Source organism: Gossypium hirsutum, chromosome D01 (assembly GCF_007990345.1).
Source record: "Gossypium hirsutum isolate 1008001.06 chromosome D01, Gossypium_hirsutum_v2.1, whole genome shotgun sequence".
In the NCBI taxonomy this organism is placed as follows: domain Eukaryota; kingdom Viridiplantae; phylum Streptophyta; class Magnoliopsida; order Malvales; family Malvaceae; genus Gossypium; species Gossypium hirsutum.
In genome coordinates, this window is record NC_053437.1 from 57,107,740 (window position 1) to 57,127,988 (window position 20,249).

The window sequence follows — 20,249 nt, forward strand, 5'->3', positions numbered from 1 at the left end:
TTATAACTTAATGTTATTTAACTATAAAATTTTCTTAATGCATTTTCAATTTGTTACGAAACATTTATTTTAATATTTTTATTATATTTGATGTATAATTATTATTTATATAAAAATAATAATACGAGCGGATTGAGTTCAAATTTAACATTTTAATCCAAGTTAAACTTGAATAGGATTTTAAGATCATTTTTCAAGTCAAACCTAAAATTTTACATTAGTCGACCCAAACTCGACCAATGATCAATCTCAACATTTCTCAAAAAAAAAAAAAAAAAGCTTACATACTGTGGTAAAACAGGAAACAACAAATAGAGCGGAAAATAGACACATTTTGACCTACCAAGGTACCATCAAACCAGACACCTAACAAGCCAAGCATTAATCTTAACAAAGTAAAGCGAGCAGTACAAAAGAAAATACATGTATGTATGTATTTATCTATATCTATATTAATTTTTTTATTTTAATAAAATAAAATAATTTTATCTTTGATTAAAGATCAAACCTTGGAACTTTTATCATGTCAATAAATTTAAAATCTATTTTAAAAATTATATATAATTGTTGTTTCTAATATATAAAGATAAGATAAAAAAAACTCTCTTAGTATAACCCCAAACATAACGTTGTTGGTGCGAAACTTGGAAATTGGAATCCCATTTTTCTTCTAACCTAAAATTAAAAATCTCCTCTTTTTCCTTTTTCTTTTTTCATCCTACTTTTATAAACTTAACCAAATACTTTGATGTCTCATTTATTTTTTTTAAATGTACTTCTAATTCTCTAAATATAAGGGAAATACAAAGTTATACAGAAGGAAAGCGAAAGGAATTCCTTTTTTTTTTCGTATTTATCCAAATTTCTAGGGTTACATTATTTGATCGATCTGAGAGAGGGAGGCTATGGGTGGGGAAGGCGATTCGAGTGAGTCACGACTCGGTACCAATGGAGAAGATGAGGGACTGCTGGTTAACATCCGTTGCTCAAATGGTTCAAAATTTACGGTGAGGACCAGCCTCGAATCAACCGTTGGAGTTTTCAAATCTCTTTTGGCTCAGAATTGCGATGTCCCAGCTGATCAGCAACGTTTGATTTATAAAGGCCGAGTCTTGAAGGACGACCAAACCCTTCAAAGTTATGGTAAGTTATAACCGCCTTTAGATTTTTTCCCTTTTTTTTTATAATTTAGGTTGGTTTATTTTCGGTATTTCTTTTATCGATAGAAATATAATAGAAATAATTCAAATTGGTGAAACTTGTAAGAAGTACTGAATTGTAAGTTTTGAAAGTATCAGTAAAAATGAAATGCTTATTTTACGAAATTGTTACTCTGAGAAAATGCAAATTTTGATGGTTTGGCATTGTTTTGTTGAGCTGTTTTTGATCTGATTTAGATGGCCATGTATTTCATTTTCTAATCAGGAGTCACTGAAGATTGTGACATGATCACAGATGTTTTCTGTTGGATCACTATATCCATGTAATCCGAAGAATTAGAATTTGTAAGCTGAAGCCATTAATACTACCCTTGATTTGCGAGTCATCTGAGAACTGATGATATAGTTTTTTTTGGTTGATGAGTTATGCTGGTTTTGCTTCCTAGCTGAAGGAGGTTGGGAAACTATTAAGTAATTTTAGCATTTGACATAAGAAGCTCTTTAAACAGGGGACGAGAATTATGCTGTGCATGTGCTTGCTAAGCCCTTGTTTCTTTTATCTAAGCACATAAACTCTAGGTTACATTGAATATTCCCTTGCTGTATACATAACATTTTTATGAGGTCTGAACACAAAAATGATTAGTTAAAATAGCTGTATTTGATAACTTAATAATACATTGTTATATATTTCATGGCTCATTAATCACTATCATGATGCCTTAACACCTGAAAATAATAAATTATGCCTATGTAATGATTACTTTAGAAGATAAATCTATTTCATATGAGGGTTGGAAGCAACTTTGTAACTTGTACACCCAGATTTTGCACATAATACTTAATGATTGCTCGACCATTTCACTCTTTTCACCCTTATTGAAGGTTTGCAAGCTGATCATACCATCCACATGGTTCGTAGTTTTACCCCATCTTCATCTATACCTCCTCCTGCAGCTACCACAAATACTGCAACTCCTAATTCTACTCCAGGGGTCACACGGGGTGTTGGTTCTAATGAGGGTGCTGGTCTGGGAGCATCATCTTTCCCTGGACTTAATGCACTTGGTGGCAATGGAGGTTTGGGTTTGTTTGGGTCTGGACTTCCTGAATTTGAGCAAGTACAGCAACAACTAACTCAAAATCCAAACATGATGAGCGAACTAATGAATACACCTGCTATTCAAAGTTTGATGAATAACCCAGAGTTAATGCGTAGTTTGATTGTGAGCAATCCCCAAATGCGTGAGATTATTGATCAAAACCCGGAGCTTGGGCATATACTTAATGATCCTAGTATTCTTCAGCAGACGTTAGAAGCTGCAAGGAACCCTGAGCTCATGCGTGAAATGATGCGGAACACTGACAGGGCTATGAGTAATATTGAATCCTCTCCCGAGGGTTTTAACATGCTTAGGCGTATGTATGAAAATGTTCAGGAACCATTTATGAATGCTACAACTATGGCTGGAAATAATGGAAATAGTCCGAGCTCAAACCCATTTGCTGCTCTATTGAGCAATCTAGGTGATTCTCAAGCTAGGAGCTTACCTAACAACACTTCTACAAATGGTTCTGAAACCACTCATGGACAAACTTCCCCAAACACAAATCCTCTTCCTAATCCTTGGGGAAACACTGTTGGTGGCGGTAAGTTTCGGCATTCTTTACTTCTTTAAGGCATCTTTTCTGAATAGCCATACTCTGTGGTCCAATGTGCACATTTTTTTTTATTATATGCACATACAATCCTATGGTAGAGAAAAAAGGCTGAGTAGAAATAAAAATGCTACTGGTTGGCTAGAAAAAGAATACGCAAAGAAGCATAATCCTGAAAGCTAATGGTTTGGAAAATTTTGAACAGTTTGCTAAAGTGGTGTGTCCTATAATATTTTACCACAGATGGTGCATGAAACTAATACATTTGACTGAACTAGAATATATGAATCGTTTAAAATGGATGTTATACTAAGTTTATTTGGTTGTCGGATTTATGATTTGTTTGAAACTCGTCTAATATTTATGTTGCTGTCCATATTTGCATGACTTTGAATTACTTTAATCTTTTGTTTTGAAGTTTTCCAATATTAATGGGATTCCTTAAAACTTAGGAAGAAGAAAAAAAAAATTATTGTAATTTCAGTTGATTTGTCTGTCACTGTTTTACCACAATTGCAGCATGGATAATGTATGGTGAAGCAGAAATCTAAATCCCTGTCTTCTTTAAATGCATTTTACTACTGTTGAAAATATGTACTAAAAATACTGAAAATTTTATGTTACAAATTCTCAGGGGGCGCCCAGACCAATGCTACTGCAAGGTCAAATCCTGCTGGAGATGCTAGGGCACCAGGTCTTGGTGGTCTGGGAGGCCTTGGACTTCCGGATGTACCACCCATGATGAATGGAATGCCAGATGCTTCTCAGTTGACTCAATTGTTGCAAAATCCTGCTCTATCACAGATGATGCAGAGCATAGTGTCTAATCCCCAATATATGAATCAGGTACTTTCAAGAATCACTTAGGTTAAGAGATTCTCATTTTGGTTCGGTCCATTTTGTTAAGAGTCTGTTTTTACTTTTAGATTATGAATCTCAACCCGCAACTACGCGGAATGTTTGATTTGAATCCTCAATTGAGAGAAATGATGCAAAACCCAGAAGTACTTCGTCAGATGTTTTCACCCGAGACAATGCAGGTATATTCTATGCTGTTATGCATTTCTGAGCTCTCTCGTGATAAATGCTTAGTTCTTACATGACTTAATGGTTTTGAATCTTTCTTTTCTATAAGGTCACCTAGCTTATATGGTCTTCTAGGCATGTTAAGGTTGCCGTACTGGATAGTATCAGATTTTTGTTTACAAGCACTACTTTGACATTAAGTCTCCTACCATTCCCTTGTTTTCTTTTATTTCTTGCAGCAAATGCTAGGTTTACAGCAATCACTTCTATCCCAGCTCAATCAACAGCAATCTACCTGGTAAGTGATAGTACACCTCCTTCTATTCCATTGGTAACAAAAGCATCAATTGCCTTTTTGCATTTTGAGGTTGTCCTAAGTACAATACATGCATATCAGACTTTTGTTCTTAAGTGATTTATATGTCTGTTTTTTAGATAACTGTAGATATCTTGTACCCTATTCAACAGTATTAGATAATTATTTCTAAAATATTGTTTTAAATTGGGCCCTTTGAGGGATTTCAAAATTGAATGAAGCTCTCTCTGTTTTTTATATGGTAATTTGGCCCTAAGATGATTAATCTTGGCATATTTTTAGCTTCATAGGTTTTAATGTGCCTTTTATGATTCACGCTTCAATAATTACAACTTTTTGGCTTTCTTGCAGGGATTCATCAGAGACTGGTGCTACTACAGGTACGGAAAAAAAAAAAGGGTCCAAACTGTAGTTATAAATTTTCTATACAAAGGGCACAAAGAGTCCCTCCTTGAACCATTAATGGCTCTCTCTAATTTCCTTTGCCACCTTCCTTTACCAGCTCTTCTTTCATATATCTTTATGTTTTACACATTCTTTCGGTTTACTTGCATTTTCAGGAGCTCCAGGTGCTGCTGGTCTGGAGTCGTTGATGAATATGTTTGGTGGTCTAGGTGCTGGAAGCCTGAGTGTTCCCAACCAACCTGACGGTTAGCATTCTTATATGTTTCTGCGTCTTTATGAATCAGAGTTGCTACACTTATGAGCCGCTACTAATTTTATCTTCATTCTTTTCCAGTTCCCCCAGAAGAACTCTACGCCACACAATTATCACAATTACAAGAAATGGGTTTTTACGATACGGTAGAGAATATCAGAGCACTACGTGCTACTGCTGGAAATGTCCATGCGGCAGTTGAGAGACTTCTAGGTAACCCGGGGCAGTAATTCCTCAAGATAATGCTTTTAAATTTGAACAAGAACTGTGATGTAAGATTAGTTGATTCGGCCTGCTGACTTAGCAAACCCACAGATTATGCTGATTCCTTTTTTGGGCACACGTTTACTGTTTAATGACGTGGTAAACAGGATGATGTACCTAGAGAACTTGATATATAGGCTTATGCATATTATTGGATCATTCCATCTTTTGCCCACGCACTTGCCTGTGTACATACACCTTGGATTAATTTTGAGAACTTTAAAAGGATGGTTCCAGCATCTTCAATTCATGCACTCTGTTGCTGTTCGATTCTACGGGAGTCGATGAACTGTGAGTTGCATGTATGTTAGTGTGTGATGTCCTGTTCATAAAGAATGAAGATAAACTTTCTTGATAAGTGGCACTTACATGGTGAAATGTTTTTGATAAGTGCGATTTTTAAGATTCTTGATAAAAAGTAATAATTATATAACATTGTTAGAATTGGACTGGATTGAACTAGAAATCGGTAAAAGTCAAAAGTTGAAAACTAAAAAAGCCAGAAATTATTTTATTTTTAACAAAAGAATTTTGATTTTTTTGGTTGTTTTTTTCTTTAATTTTTGTAAATATAATTTTTCTTAACTTTTAAATATATTTTGAATTTTTAATTAAAGTGATTGAACTATCTAATTTAAACTAGGAAACATTTATTTGACGATTTAAACTTTTAACTTGAACTTATTCAAGTTGCATTTGAGTCCATAAAAATGCGCGCCGATCCGACCACTCCTATTGAAGAAATGTACTGTTTGCTTTTGAGAAACAAATCCAATAATTTTGTAGTATTGATCTGAGATTGAGGGTGATATAAACAATTGCCACAAAGTTTTGGGGAACTTTTAGAAATACTCCAAAGATTAGGGCGTCACGTTGGAAATTTCCCAAGACTCGTTAGATAAACTAGAAAATAAAGAAAAGCACAGAGGACTAAACGGTAAATTGAACAACCCGGTTTAGAGGCAAAGTTCCTTACTTTTGAAACCTATCTTTCATTCTCACTTTCGCTCCTCCGTGTTTTCGATGAGCTAAGGTAAATGTCTTTCCGACTTTGTTTTAATTCTAGATTTTCTTCATTTCTCTCTTGTTTTAATTTTTTTTTGGTAATTTTGAGCGTGTAGAATGTGATCAACTTTCTTTGTTGCATAAATATTTCGGATTTTGTTCAAATTTCCGCATTTTGATTCAATGGGTAGTATTCTTTCAAATTTCAATGCATTTTACAAATCCTATGTACCAAATTTTTTTATTTATTTGTGTTGAATGTAATGCCTAGGTTACTGGGTCTTTAGAATTTTGCTGTCTGTAATGTGTTTCTGTTGATAGAATCAAAAAGGAATTGAAAGAATGGTGTTATTAGTGTGCATGTGTTTGACTTCACCTTTGATTCTTTCTGTTTTTGCCAGTTAGTTTCTGCTTTTGGTTGATGTAATCCACAATTCTACAATTTATTATTCAAAATATTATTTGTTCAATGTCACTGGCAATAAATTAATTGTACCACTGTCACATTTTGGTGTGTGAAGTCTGTTTCTTATTGCTGTGAAAAGAAAGTTAAACCTAAATGCATGGAGGATGCGATGCAGTGGAGCTCCTTGGGAACCTACAGTTATGCTTTGTTTGGAATTGAAAAAATTATTGATTTTAAACATGAGGATTCAATTTCAAATGTATTTTAGTATAAACTTTATTCTCACATGATACAAGTTCCATTTTTAATTTGGTTTCAAGTTACGGCCCTAGTATTGATACGTTTGTTGTCTATGGTGGTTGTTAATAGTTAAAAGATGTCCTGGTAATTAAGTTCATATTTTCATAATCTGATAAAATGATCCATATAGTTTCATACCGTCTACTGTATTGCCTTTCTTGTGGAAATAATGATGCCACGGTCTGCTTGATTTGCTTCTATGTGCGTGGTCAATTTTCTGATCTGTTACTGGTGACTGATCATAGCTTTGGAATTTGCTTCGTTTGACTTAATTGTTATTTCCACTTCAAGCCAAATCTGAGCTCTGCTGGTTATTTATGGTAAGCATATGTATTAGATTGTGCATAAAAGGTATACTTAGTCATTCGGGTTGCAGACGTTATGTCTTCAAAAAGCTGTTTTTCTTTCTTCAGTTCAAGAACCGAGCAGTTAGTTTTAAATTGGGTTCTTTTATGATGACCATGGTCTTACCAGAATCAAACATCATCAGATGGTTCAACAAACGCTAGACCCTAAATTCAGTGAATATGGAATGCTGAAACCAGAGAATAACTCACCCATTTGTGATGAGCAACCTCCAGTTGGTGTGAAGAAGACACCATTGAGAGACCTCCAGAACGAAAATAGAATCGTGCCCAACTCTACAGGGAGCTCTCCATTTCCTAAAGATAGAGGTCCTGGTATTGATCCTATCAAGGTTTCTGGAACTAAGAGACCATCCCCTGAATGTCCTGTGAGCCCCTCGCAATGCCAATCTCCAAGCAGTTGTGCTGCAAATGGGCACCTTGTCTATGTCCGGAGAAAATGCGAAGCTGAATTAGGCAAAAGCAGTGTTTTTGACTGTACCAGCACAAGTAATTGCCAACAAATGAGGCAAGTTAGACAACCGGAGGAAAGTAACCAACTAAAATCCCAAATAAAGGAGTTGAGAGTTCCTTGTTTTCCAACTCTTGCACCACTACCAATGGCATCACTGACAAGTTCATCTGCCAAACCTTCCGTACCTTTACCTCCTGGAAAGTCTGCTATGAAATTAACACCCTCAGAATCCAGTCAACATCCAGTTGTTACTCCTGCTCCTTTTTTGGATAGCCTGAAAGGAATTAGGAAACTTCACTGGGAAGAGCGATATTATCAATTGCAGATGCTACTGAAAAAGTTGGACCAATCCGATCAAGAGGATTATACCCAGAGTATGTCCATGTGATGAATCAGTCTTCCAATAAACTGCTTTTCCAGTTATAAAATTCTTACAATGCTGATTTACAATTTATTCATGTTATCTTGTCAGTGCTTCGATGTCTTTCTGCAGTTGAACTCAGCAGACATGCTATTAAGCTGGAAAAAAGATCAATTCAGCTCTCACTGGAGGAAGGTAATTTATCTGTCTTTCTTTTTTGGTTTGTAGTTTGGACTTTGGGTGGAAAGGTGGCATTTAAGTGTGTATAGATGGATGTCTAGATATAAAAAGATTCAGTTTTTAGGAGGTCAAATGGATACCATATTTATAACATACCACCTTTGCAATTAATTGGTTATTTCCAAGACAGCATATTGTAACTGGACGTGGTTTGATGTCCACAATCTTTGTTATTAGTGGCATTCTTATGCTGCCATCTGTTTCCTTTAGTTGATCCTTTAGCACCTATGACTGCATCTGTGCATCGTGGATCTGATATAATCTGATCTTTTCCCAGCAAAAGAGTTGCAGCGTGTCAACATTTTAAATGTCATGGGAAGAACTATGAAGATGGTTAAAGCACCCTCCACTCAACCAGATCAGTCATACAAATGAAAGGGCATCAAGTGCAAGGTAGTCAGTGTAGTAAGTTGTAACCGGTCCATAGAAAGTGGGCACTCGTGCTTGGTTCTTCGTTCATCCTAGTTTTTTTCCTGCAGTGGTCACTCTGGGGTGACTATCTGTTATTCTGTGGGTTTCAACTTGGATTATTCATCTGTGTGTTTTTCTTAGAAAAACTGCTGGAAAGTATCAAATTCAAACTGTACTGACATATTGTAGTGAAATGATCCTCTTTTTCTCATATTTGTCCTAGTCAGTCCTTCCTGCTAAATTGGCTTCTTTTCTATTTACTTCTGAGATTTAACTATATGGGGTTTGGCTAAATACAAAGTGGATATGTTTTTTAAAATATGTTTTTCGGAAATTATTTTTCAGGAAACAGAATAAACTTATTGTTAAATGTTTTCATAGAACCTTGACCGGCAGTTATACCATTTTTTACTTCATCGAATGGAATATTGTTTCATGAACTGAAAATTAGTGGTTTGAGTGGTTTGATCATTATTCCGATTATTAAGACATTGGTAATAATTGTCTTTTTTTTTTTTTTAAATATAGTTATCCTTGTTAAATTTACTTTTTTTTTCTAATACAATTGTGACACTAGGCTATTTTTGAGGTGTGTTAAATATACTTTTGATTCCTTTATAAGTAATTTTTTTAAAAAGGAAGTAACTTTTATCCATAAAGAAAGTGGCATGCTTATAGGGTCTACCGTATGCACCAAGTAACATATTATACTTGGTGAAAGCAGTGAAGCATAACCCAAATGTAAACCACCCCATGTTTCCAACATCCTAACTGAAAAAAACCGCTCACTTGATAACTTCCCTGTCCCATAACCTTAGTAACTGCCCTCACTCCTACATAAACGCCACAGCCTCCATTTTTACAATTTTTCCTTCTTTCAACTCTCCATTGTCTCTTTGATATTTTCTTCTCTCTTTTCTTTTTACTGAAAATGAACGAAAACATTTTTTCTGATAATGGGTTTCGATTCCTTTCTTCTGTTACCCAACATAACGTCACTGTGAATTATGATCCAAAACCCCGCAAGAAACGTACAAAAGTGGTAAAGGTCGACGTTGGTCAATTCCCGACTTGTTCTAGCACCACCGTTTCCAGGCCTAAATATACCAAAAAACCTGACCCTGCTGCACCAAAGATTACACGTCCTTGCACTGAATGTGGCAAGAAGTTCTGGTCATGGAAAGCACTTTTCGGACACATGCGATGTCACCCTGAGCGACAGTGGCGTGGAATTAACCCCCCTCCTAATTATTGCCGCCCTGTTAAACCCGCAAGTAATGTGGAGACCTTGATGACTGAGGACGATCATGAAATTGCAGCCTCCTTACTCATGCTGGCAAATGGTTCCACCGCTAGTGAGAGCGAATGTGGTACAAGTTATCGACCCGGGGTTAAAGAAACCGAAGCTTTTTCACAACATTTGGGTGCAAATATCCGTTTCGAATGCTCGAGTTGCAAGAAAGTTTTCGCGTCACACCAAGCATTAGGGGGTCACTGGGCTAGCCACAAGAATGTCAAGGGTTGTTTCGCGATAACAAGAAGCGAGGGCTACGATGTCAAGGATCATAGCTGTGATGAGGATAAGATGATGATGGTGTTGGGTCACAAATGCAGCATTTGTTGGAAGTTGTTGTCTAGTGGTCAAGCCTTAGGTGGGCATAAAAGGTATCATTGGGGGAAAGGGGATGATGAGGCATCATCACTCAACCTTTTGACAGCAAAGGAAGATTGTGGATTGGACCTGAATTTACCACCTGCTCCTCTTCAAAATGATTCATATCCCTCAGGCTTAGCTTTGGATTTGAGGTTAAGTCTCTGAAGAACTAAAGTTGTATGTGACTTGTAACCTAGGATTAGAATTATTCTGTATACTCGTATATTTGACACTGATTTCCTTTTTATTTAAACACTAAACCCAACTTAGTACTATGTTTAAATAACATTTCCAAATTTTTATTTGCTTTTTGATCTTTAATTCATCCAACAGTTCATGAAGGTGATATCTAAAGTTGACACACTGTAAACAAAAGTTTGTTTCTTCTACCATGTAATTTCTGGGTTTCCATTTAAACACCTTGCCACCATTGATATATCTGTTATAAATAAGTAGAGTTTAGCTCAAGTAAAAGTCAACTATTCTTGTCTGATTCCAGATTTCTAAATCCAACATATAATAATAATGTTCCAGGTATCTATCTAAGCGCTTTCATGTATCCAACCACTACTACTGCATGTCATCGTCATCCTGTTTGACAGTAAATTGGTAGGTATCCACCATCATCTCCCCATATCGCCAAATATGAATATCATTCGTCAAGGATAATAAATATATACGAAACCAAAACCCTGGGTTTCATCTTATATTGATTATTGAAGCAGAAGAATCTCCATTTTCAAACTATAACAACAATAAAAAATGTTGGGGGGATATCCACTGTGAATCCCTTTCCCTTTCATCATAGCAACAATTTTATTTTTTCATTTTTTCTCCCTTCAACAAAAAAGGATAGAGTTGACTAATGAACAGCCCATTCGTCACGTAATCACTAACTCAAACTCTCCTGTTGTATAAGAGAAAAATACATCACAAACAAATATTGATTTATCCAATCTTAAATTAATTGATTCATTTGTCCATTTCCTGACCACAACCTTTTTCATATTTTTTCCTGATTCTACCATTCTTCAAATACATATTTCTAACTCCTTTCCACTTTTAATATCAATTATCATCAAATACAAATTTAATCATCATTCATAAATGGATTAATATAAGGTGAATAAAAGCGGTGTCCACATGAGAATAAAGTAAGTTTACTTGGTTTTGGTCATTTTCGATAAGTTTAATTTCTAGCTATTAATTAGTGATTAGATTAACATCAATCACTTCGAGTTGATTGCTGATAACCCCCTTTTTCTAAAAAAAAGAAATTATTAATTAAAAGTGGGAAGAAATCAAATAAAAGAAAATGAGAAATTTTTTAAAGAAAAAAAAAAGCTATATAAAATGACCCCCACTTTTCATTGAAATGCAAAATTCAAAACCTGACAAGATGCCTGATGTCAGACATGAACTCAAGAAGAAGAAAAATGGAGGAAAGATGTGGTTAGGGTTAGCCAACCTCCACACAGCCACCATTTAAACCATATACAATAATAGAGTTTTAACTTGGATTTTAAAAGAGAAATATTTTGAAAGCAAGTAAGGAATAATATATAAAAGTGTGATTTGTGTTGCTTTTATGTAAATAAACAAAGGAGCAACCATGTTACACAGAATGGCTAAAAAAAAGGAACAACAAATAATGAGTAGCAGCTGAAGTCATCAATGGGGGTTGAGTTAATAAAATAAAAGGGGTTGGAATATTTTAGGGCAGCAGAGCTGAAGTCATCAATGGGATGTGCTAAAACATTGATTTAATTAAGGTAAACTTGTACTGTTTCCTGGAGAGCAAACATGGGTCTGCTGTCTTTGCTCAAGCAATCAGATTTAAGGAAGTAGCAGCTGAAGTCATCAATGGGGGTTGAGTTAATAAAATAAAAGGGGTTGGAATATTTTAGGGCAGCAGAGCTGAAGTCATCAATGGGATGTGCTAAAACATTGATTTAATTAAGGTAAACTTGTACTGTTTCCTGGAGAGCAAACATGGGTCTGCTGTCTTTGCTCAAGCAATCAGATTTAAGGAACCCTTTTACTTTCTGCTAAATTATGACACAGTGGGATTCCACATCTGAATCATGATCGTAATTAATGAATAATTAGTATTATTGCCTGGATGCGGCAACCCGAGAGAGGGAGAGGTCATGTCATGGCTTCCCCAGAACGTAAGAGCCACTTTGCAGAGCTTTTCAACCATTTTCTGCATAAAAACAATGGCCCCTTCGCTCTTTGCACATTCTATATTTCAAATCTGTCCAAAAAAACTCTGTAAATGTCTCCATTTATCAATTTCTGCACGTATCTTTGTTGTAACTATTGAATTAGTATTTTTCTTTTATATCTTTATCGGTAAGGTTAAAAATAAGACCTCATTTGAAATAATCTTTTGACTTACATTATATAATATTTTAATAATTAAATATAGATACATGCCATATTATTAACTCTACTTATCTCTTTGCATATGTGCTTTATTATGATTTCTATTTTCACACTAAAAATTTGATAAAGCTTTGATACCTATTATTTATTTACCGTATTTTAGTATATGAATTAACAATAAATTTATTTTATTTTATAATTTTTAGCTACTCATATGACTTGTCTTCAAAAAAATAAAGAAAATTTTTTATTTTTTTATAGGAGTTTTTTCTTTTTTTTTCCTAGTTTCAAATTCAAAATTGTACGCAGGGGTGAATTAAGGATGCTGGCAGGGCCCCAGCCCCCCTAGAATGGAATTTTTTTTATTTTTACCCTTTAAAATTTTAAATTAATAAAGATAAAATTGTACTTTGCCCCCCTAAAATGATAAAATTTTGATTTAATCCTTTAAAAATTATATTTTTACTATCATAAAAATTACAATTTAATTTCGGTCTTCTTAAAAAAATTTCTTGGCTTCACCCCTGATTGTATAAACTATTTTTTATTTTATGTCTAATTATTATAATACATGTGTAATAAATAAAATTTTGTCTTATATTATCACATTAGTAATCAGGACGCATACTCATAAAATATCCCTATTTTAAAGGGAATTATTCGTCCAACTTTTGGATCTTCAATATCATATTTACTAATTTATAGTATCATAACTATCTATTTTTAGATTGTAAGTTAGCTATTTAAAGAGTTGATAGTTGAATAATTGAAACTCACTTGTGTATTAGTTAGCATTGTAGAGTGACTTTTAACTACTATAATTTCCATTCTTTTACTTTATTATTTTCTTACTTTTTAAAAAAAAAGTTTCAATTGGTATCAGAGCTATTTTTCTTAATGATTTTTGAGCGTAATTGAGGCTGAAACTATTTTTTTTCAAATTTTTTATGCATTCAAATATGAGAATTATCAACTTTGGACAATAAATAAAAATAGGGACTTACTTTGAGGCTTTAGATCTTTGATAGGCCATGAAAAAGGAATATAAAAATCCTCCATTGTAAAAAAAAAACCTATTAAGGTTGGTCCGAATCAAAAACCATAAGAAAAAAAAAAGGCAAAAAGTCCAAGGCAAAAGCAACTTGTTTACTACTGTTTCAACAAGTTTCACAATAATTATGTTTCTCAAATTATCCAAATAAGTGTGGGACTATTTCAAATGAAGGGATACAATGCATGCATGTGTTGAATTTAATAAGGTGACGTTTGGGAATTAGGATTCTAGAATTTGGATTTGGATTTAAAAAATGGTGTAAATTGAGTAGTAAGCTATTTAGTAATATAACATTTATGATCATTTTTCAAATTCATGGATTTGCTAGAAGCGTAATATTTAATAATAAAGCTGCAATCCTTAAAATATTTTTGGATTTAACAAATCCATGTTTTTATACATTTCTAATATTTGTTAGATTTAATCTCAATTAATTTATACATAATATATGCATTTTATTCTTACCATTTACATAATAATTGAAATCTAAATGCAAATTTTCTAATTTATGTTTCCAAGCGGAGCATAAAGGAATTTGAGTTGTAGAGGATGAAAGTGTCTAATACAATTAAACAATACTTATACAAGTTACTTGGCATTGCCAATAAAGAAATGTTGCTTGGCACTCATTTTTTAGATTCCAAAATTGTTGAAAAAAGATCTTGTAACAGTGCTTGAAATATATGAAACTTCAACAACTGCTTCAGAAAACACAAAAGATTTATCTAAAATCACTTTGATAGAGTTGTTGCCAGTCAAGCATAAGAAGAAAAATGATAGAAAAACTTCGGTGACATTTGTTGAAAGTCTACAAACAACCAAACTCTTAGCAAGGTAGAAGTTCAAAGAAAAACTACTCACCTTGTTAGCATTGCGGTAAAATAGGTTATCCACCATATGAATGTTGGAAGAGATTGGATGCAAAATGTAGCAAACGCAATCAATTTGGACATAAACATGTGATTTGCAAAATCAACTTATAGAAGCACAAAGAAGCCCATGTAGTTGATCAAGACGGGAAGAATAAATGTTTGTCACAACGTATTTTTCAACTGAAAGTTCTCTAAAAGAGCTAGTTGGTTAATAATGTTTGCACAAATCACATGACTTTTGACAAAACTCTATTCATGAATTTGAAGCCTTCTAAAGTCATTAAGGTCAGAATAGGGAATTGTGGTTATATTTATGCAAAAGGGACAAGAAATTTTGCAATTACAACAATTTAAGGTACAAAAACATAGTAAATGTTTTTTATGTACCTGAAATTGATCAAAATTTACTAAGTGTTGGTCAATTACTAGAGAAAGAATTTAAAGAATTTGTTATCGAAAAGATCTATGATCTATCTAGTAGTTTTATATTGAAAGTTGATAATAGAAACATTATTAATATCAATTAACCATACATCACCCTTCAACTGTTGCTCATCATTGCCTCTACTCCCTAGGCACAACTGATTCAATCCTACATTTGAATACGAATTAAAAAATGAATAAATATGTTAATGAGGTGTTGTCCTAATATCATCCTATTGATGTAGACATGACGACATTGTATGCCCTAGGTTCTTATACCACCTTTATAAGCTCGGTTGGTTTGACTTCTCCTGAATGTCCATATTGTCGCGTATCTGAGTCAATGTCGGTCGACCTTTTGGTTTGCGACGCAATAATCTATCGGTAACAACTTGAATGGAGCACTCGATACAGACGTCCACATATATTCCTCTGGGATTGATGCAAATATATTTCTTCACACGTTATACATGTGTTCTAGTTTGTACACTTCGTCCATAAAGCTCATGTGATCCAAACATTGATTGCTACATGTTGCAATTGTATAAGCACATGGAAAACGAAGTGCGTCAAATCTCCCACAATTGTAGGTTCGTTGTTTCAGGTCTACATGGTACACTCCCTCGATAATACCTTGGTCTAATCTATTAAACTTCGTAACCTGAAATAATAGGTCTTCGTATAAGTGACACACTGGATGCATACAGTTCACTCGTGCTACAGCCTTCCTAATTTCTCTCAGTACATCATTGCTCCAAATGTAGCGTCCCTGCATCTGTCCAACGTATTTCTCTGCTCGCTTTGGAAAAACTTCAGTCAAACAGAAATATGTTTCTTTGACAACTGAGGTTATTGGTAAATGACATGTTCTTTTCAATACGAAATTGATGTATTCTGCCAGATTTGTCGTCATGTGCCCATAACGTAAACCTCCATCATACGATTGTGTCCAGTGATCAAATGGCATGTTGGAGAGGTACCCCGCCTTGACACTGTTAATTGCCTGTAAGTTTTCCAACATTTCATGAAAACAGTATTTGACGAGCTCATACCCTATCGAGAAAAGTGAATAATTAATCCATAATGTTCAACATCTGCTAATCGGTTAAATATCAAACAATTGAAATGGTGGTGAATACATACCCATGTTGATCACTTGTGTGCGATGAGTTGCATAGTTGTGTTGTCCGTGGTAGTTCGCTGCAACATGCCTTAGACAATACCTATGGTGTGTGTGGTCCCAAAAGCGTCCCTGTCATTCAATTGCGACCAGTATTCCAAGTCCCCTATCGGAGATGACGCATATATTGGGTTGGGGGCAAACATGCCTTCCCAACCTAGATAGGAAGAAATCCCAATCGTCTATTGACTTTCCCAGCGTTATTGTAAAGGTAATCAGTAGGATTTTCTTATTGTTGTTCTATGCCATAACCAACAACAATCGATGGGTATATCTCCCGTACATAAATGTACCATCAATTTTTACCAGTGGCTTACAATACTGGAATGCCTGTCAATATTGCTTGAAAGCCTAGAAGAAATTATATAACACTCAGCATCCATGGAACAATCAGTCGTTGTAGTACGTAAGCATCATTTTCAGATCGGTTACACAACCTGAAACGTACCTCTTCAGTACTTGACACTATTGCCATAAATCATTGTACAACGCATCCCACCCATTATGCATATTCTCTAACACCTTCTCTTTGCAATCCATGCCTTATGATACGACGACGTGTAATCAAACTGGATGCGGATATTTTCAATTAAAATCGACAAAGAAACCTTAGGGTTCGCTTTGACTATAAGTAGTATTATATCTGCGATAATCTCTGAATCTAATTTCAGATGATCCTATGAAATACCTGCAACAACACGAGTATGTTAAAATTAGCAATTCAACTCTTTAAGTAAAAAATAGTCTTAATGCAGTACCCGTGACAACATACATATGCGGAACAGTGTATTTCTTTATGGTCCATAGCCCTGTCTTCTTCTTAACAAAAGCCATGATTTTCCATGCACATCTGATGTCTCGCATTGCGCACTTCGCCTTGAACTTGTCAGATCGGGATTTAACAATGTGGAAGTTCACCCTGTTCTTAATGTTTTATCACATCTTACGTGGAGTGTTTTCCCTCTAGCAATTTCAACTCTAAACTTTTCCCCACTCAATCATCAAATATCCCGGGATTCCCAGAATATATTTTCTGAACCGATCTCAATGCTCAAAAATAATGCACTGGAAAAAATAATGTACTGAACCTATCTAAATGTTCGAAAATAACGCATTGTAAATAACGATCAAAACTCAGTTACATTTTAAAAAATAAAATAAAAATTTAAAAACTAAGATTTAATCAAACAAAGTAGTTCAAGTTTCGATTTTGAATCGAATTGAATTTTGCAATTCAAATAATTCAAATATACGATCAGTGTAAATATGATGCTTCTAAACATCGAATTAAATAATTATTAACTTTACATCTCAACAAATTATAAAGAATATATAAAAAAAAACTTAAAAAATATATAAAAAAAACTCTAAACTTTAAATTTAAAAAATATAAAAAAACCCTACAAAACCCTAAATCCTAAAATCCACAAAAACATACCTTAACTCTACTTTAAAAAAAACTTTAACCCTAAAAAAATGGAACACAAGGAAAACATTTTCAATTAAAAATGTTTTTATAAAATTGGTCTAATCTCGTAATTTTTTAAATTTTCATTATTTTAAATTATTCACTCCTAAAAACGATAGTGTATAGATTTTTTTCTAAAAAAAAATACATGAATACACAAATATGTTTTATTTTTCTTCATTTCTTTTGCATTTTAGCCATTTTAGCCCAACTAAAAAAAAGTTCACAGAGCAATAAACTCTTTTTTTTTAAGAAAAACCTATATTCATATACTGGTTGTTTAGAATAATAAAATTTATAGTTGTCTATATGATACTTTTTAGAGAAAATTTTAGAATTTTTATTATTTAAATTTATTCAATTATATTAAATAATTTTATAGATCTAATATTTCTATTCATTAATAATATATGAACATAATTTATGATTTTTTTTGGTAAAACTTTTAAAAGATAAAACCAAGTTCATTAATTTTATCTTAATATGCTATCATGTTCATTAATGGTTAAATAATATATTGATTAATTTTTTTAATTTCAATTTAGTAATATAATGACAAATAAAGGGTTTTCTCGTATAAATTTAAAATTTTCTCAAAATTTGTGCTTTTATATATACTAATTTTTAAAGTCATATGCGTAATTTTACTATGTTCATATGTTTCATTAAATAATAATTTTATTTCTTGGATTTACTGTAAAGTAATTTTATTTGAAATTTCAATATAATTAAACTATATATTAACTATTTTAATAATTGAAATATTATAATGAAACACATATTTTAGAATATACTAGTTTCTAAAGTCACATGCGTTGCATGTGATTTTACTATGTTCATATAATTCATTAAATAATAATTTTATTTCTTGGCTTTACTGTAAAGTAATTATATGATTTTCCACGTCAAATTTATAATTACTTCTTAAATAATATGTTTTTAGTCAATATGATTAGTGCAAAATAAAATTCATTACTCAAATAGTTGAACATAATTAAAATATATTAACTTATTTAGCATTTTAAATATTATAATAATAAAACTTTCAAATAATAATTAAAATATTTTTATCATATTCAAAGTGCAATATAGTTTTACTTCAGATAATTAATACAAAATAATATTATTTAAAATAATAAATAATGAACATAAATAAAATATATCAATTATTTTGATCATTCACATATAGCGCTAATAAAAAAATCCTAATCATTATTAAAGCTCTTGTTTAAACTATAAAAAAATTGAAATATTATAAATTAAACTCTTTACTATTTATTTTTTTAATATTAAATAAATTGACTATAATAGTTCATAATATAATTAATATAATTATAATATAGTAGATTAGATTATAGAGATATATTATTTATAAATTTTTATATATGAAATATAAAGTTACCTATTTTATAAATAATTAAAATTTATTATTTAAGAATAATGTAATATAACATTTTTTTTATTTTTTTGGTTAATGGAAACAAAATAATTGAAATATAAATTAATTCAATAAAAATTTAAGTTATTTATTTGTATATAATTCATTTGATTGAATTAGAATTCTTATTTATAAATATGATATTTTTTATAAAATAAATTTATTTAATCAAATATTTTAGTGAAATTAAAATTCCTATTTATAAAAATGATAAAACTTAAAAAAGAAAAACATATTTAAATGTCGAATTCATTAGTATAATGAATAAAAAGGGTTATGTTGGTCTGTTCAAAAGATTTTCTAAATTCGTGCCTTTAAATATATTATATATTATATATTGTAAATGTTGAAAAAAATTATATATATAAAGATAATATAAAAACAAAACAAATTATGAGATTATAGAGTATAATATAAAAGAAAATGAAAATTTTACTCTGGAGCTTATGCTGGTTGAAAGTACATAACAAGTTACTCTATTATAAAAATTAAATCTAACTAATTAAATAGATTAATTTAATTTTAGTATTATAAAAATAAAATAAAGAAAAAATGTAACCAAGTGATCATTTACTGTTTAATATAATTATTATTTTGAAAATATTTTATGATCTTACAAATAAAATCTATTATTTTGGGTTAAATTTCAAATGGGAAAAAAATGGGAAATTAAAATTTGTACAAGTAAATAAAAATTTGTAATCTATTTTATAAAATAAGTAGCATACATTTATGAAATTTAGTTACATATGTGGCTGTCCGAGAACGTTGAGTCAACTTAATGAAGTTCAATTAAAGAGGGTATGGTCAAGAATCTCTTTCGCATAACCTACTTTGTTTTTAATTATAAAAAGAAAAAAGAAAAAAAGAAGAGTCCACTTATTAGATTTAAAAGCAAAATAGTACAAACACACATTAAATATATAGATGAAATGCAGGGAATCTGAGCAGGCTAAAGAACAAGCAACATTACCCCAAAATTAAAGAGAGAAAAACCCAGATTTTATGTTTTAGTTTTTACTATCCATTTTTACTCATTGTGGTAAACAAAATCTGATTGGTTGTTGAAGTGGGGTCTTATGTTGTTCACGCGTATGACTCCGAGAGTAGTCTTTATAAGAACACCGCCACAGAGTCCAACTAAAAC

The 20,249-nt window shown here is 32.3% G+C and overlaps 3 protein-coding genes across 7 annotated transcripts; all 3 read left to right on the forward strand.

Moving 5' to 3' along the window:
• The first annotated feature begins 593 nt into the window (after positions 1 to 593).
• Positions 594 to 5,333, forward strand: LOC107922237 (ubiquitin domain-containing protein DSK2a). The gene is made up of 8 exons (XM_016852156.2): positions 594 to 1,143; positions 2,046 to 2,810; positions 3,454 to 3,665; positions 3,746 to 3,859; positions 4,085 to 4,143; positions 4,513 to 4,541; positions 4,722 to 4,811; positions 4,901 to 5,333. Exons 1-8 carry the CDS (start codon positions 906 to 908, stop codon positions 5,047 to 5,049), a joined length of 1,656 nt encoding a protein of 551 aa, XP_016707645.1. The 5' UTR covers positions 594 to 905; the 3' UTR covers positions 5,050 to 5,333.
• Positions 5,334 to 5,822: 489 nt separating this feature from the next.
• Positions 5,823 to 8,836, forward strand: LOC107922662 (uncharacterized). 5 transcript variants are annotated; one of them, XM_041087475.1, is made up of 5 exons: positions 6,014 to 6,116; positions 7,040 to 7,114; positions 7,269 to 7,987; positions 8,086 to 8,169; positions 8,492 to 8,836. In XM_041087475.1, the coding sequence occupies exons 3-5, from the start codon at positions 7,285 to 7,287 to the stop codon at positions 8,587 to 8,589; spliced, it is 885 nt and encodes a 294-aa protein (XP_040943409.1). In that variant the 5' UTR covers positions 6,014 to 6,116; positions 7,040 to 7,114; positions 7,269 to 7,284; the 3' UTR covers positions 8,590 to 8,836. The 5 variants fall into 5 exon arrangements, with proteins under 5 accessions (XP_016708279.1, XP_040943409.1, XP_016708281.1 ...); XM_016852790.2 differs by lacking the exon at positions 7,040 to 7,114 and having other exon boundaries at positions 5,823 to 6,116; XM_016852792.2 differs by lacking the exon at positions 7,040 to 7,114 and having other exon boundaries at positions 7,285 to 7,987.
• Positions 8,837 to 8,958: 122 nt separating this feature from the next.
• LOC107922661 (zinc finger protein ZAT3) lies at positions 8,959 to 10,706 on the forward strand. The gene has a single exon (XM_016852788.2). It carries the CDS (start codon positions 9,557 to 9,559, stop codon positions 10,442 to 10,444), a length of 888 nt encoding a protein of 295 aa, XP_016708277.1. The 5' UTR covers positions 8,959 to 9,556; the 3' UTR covers positions 10,445 to 10,706.
• Positions 10,707 to 20,249: the final 9,543 nt, after the last annotated feature.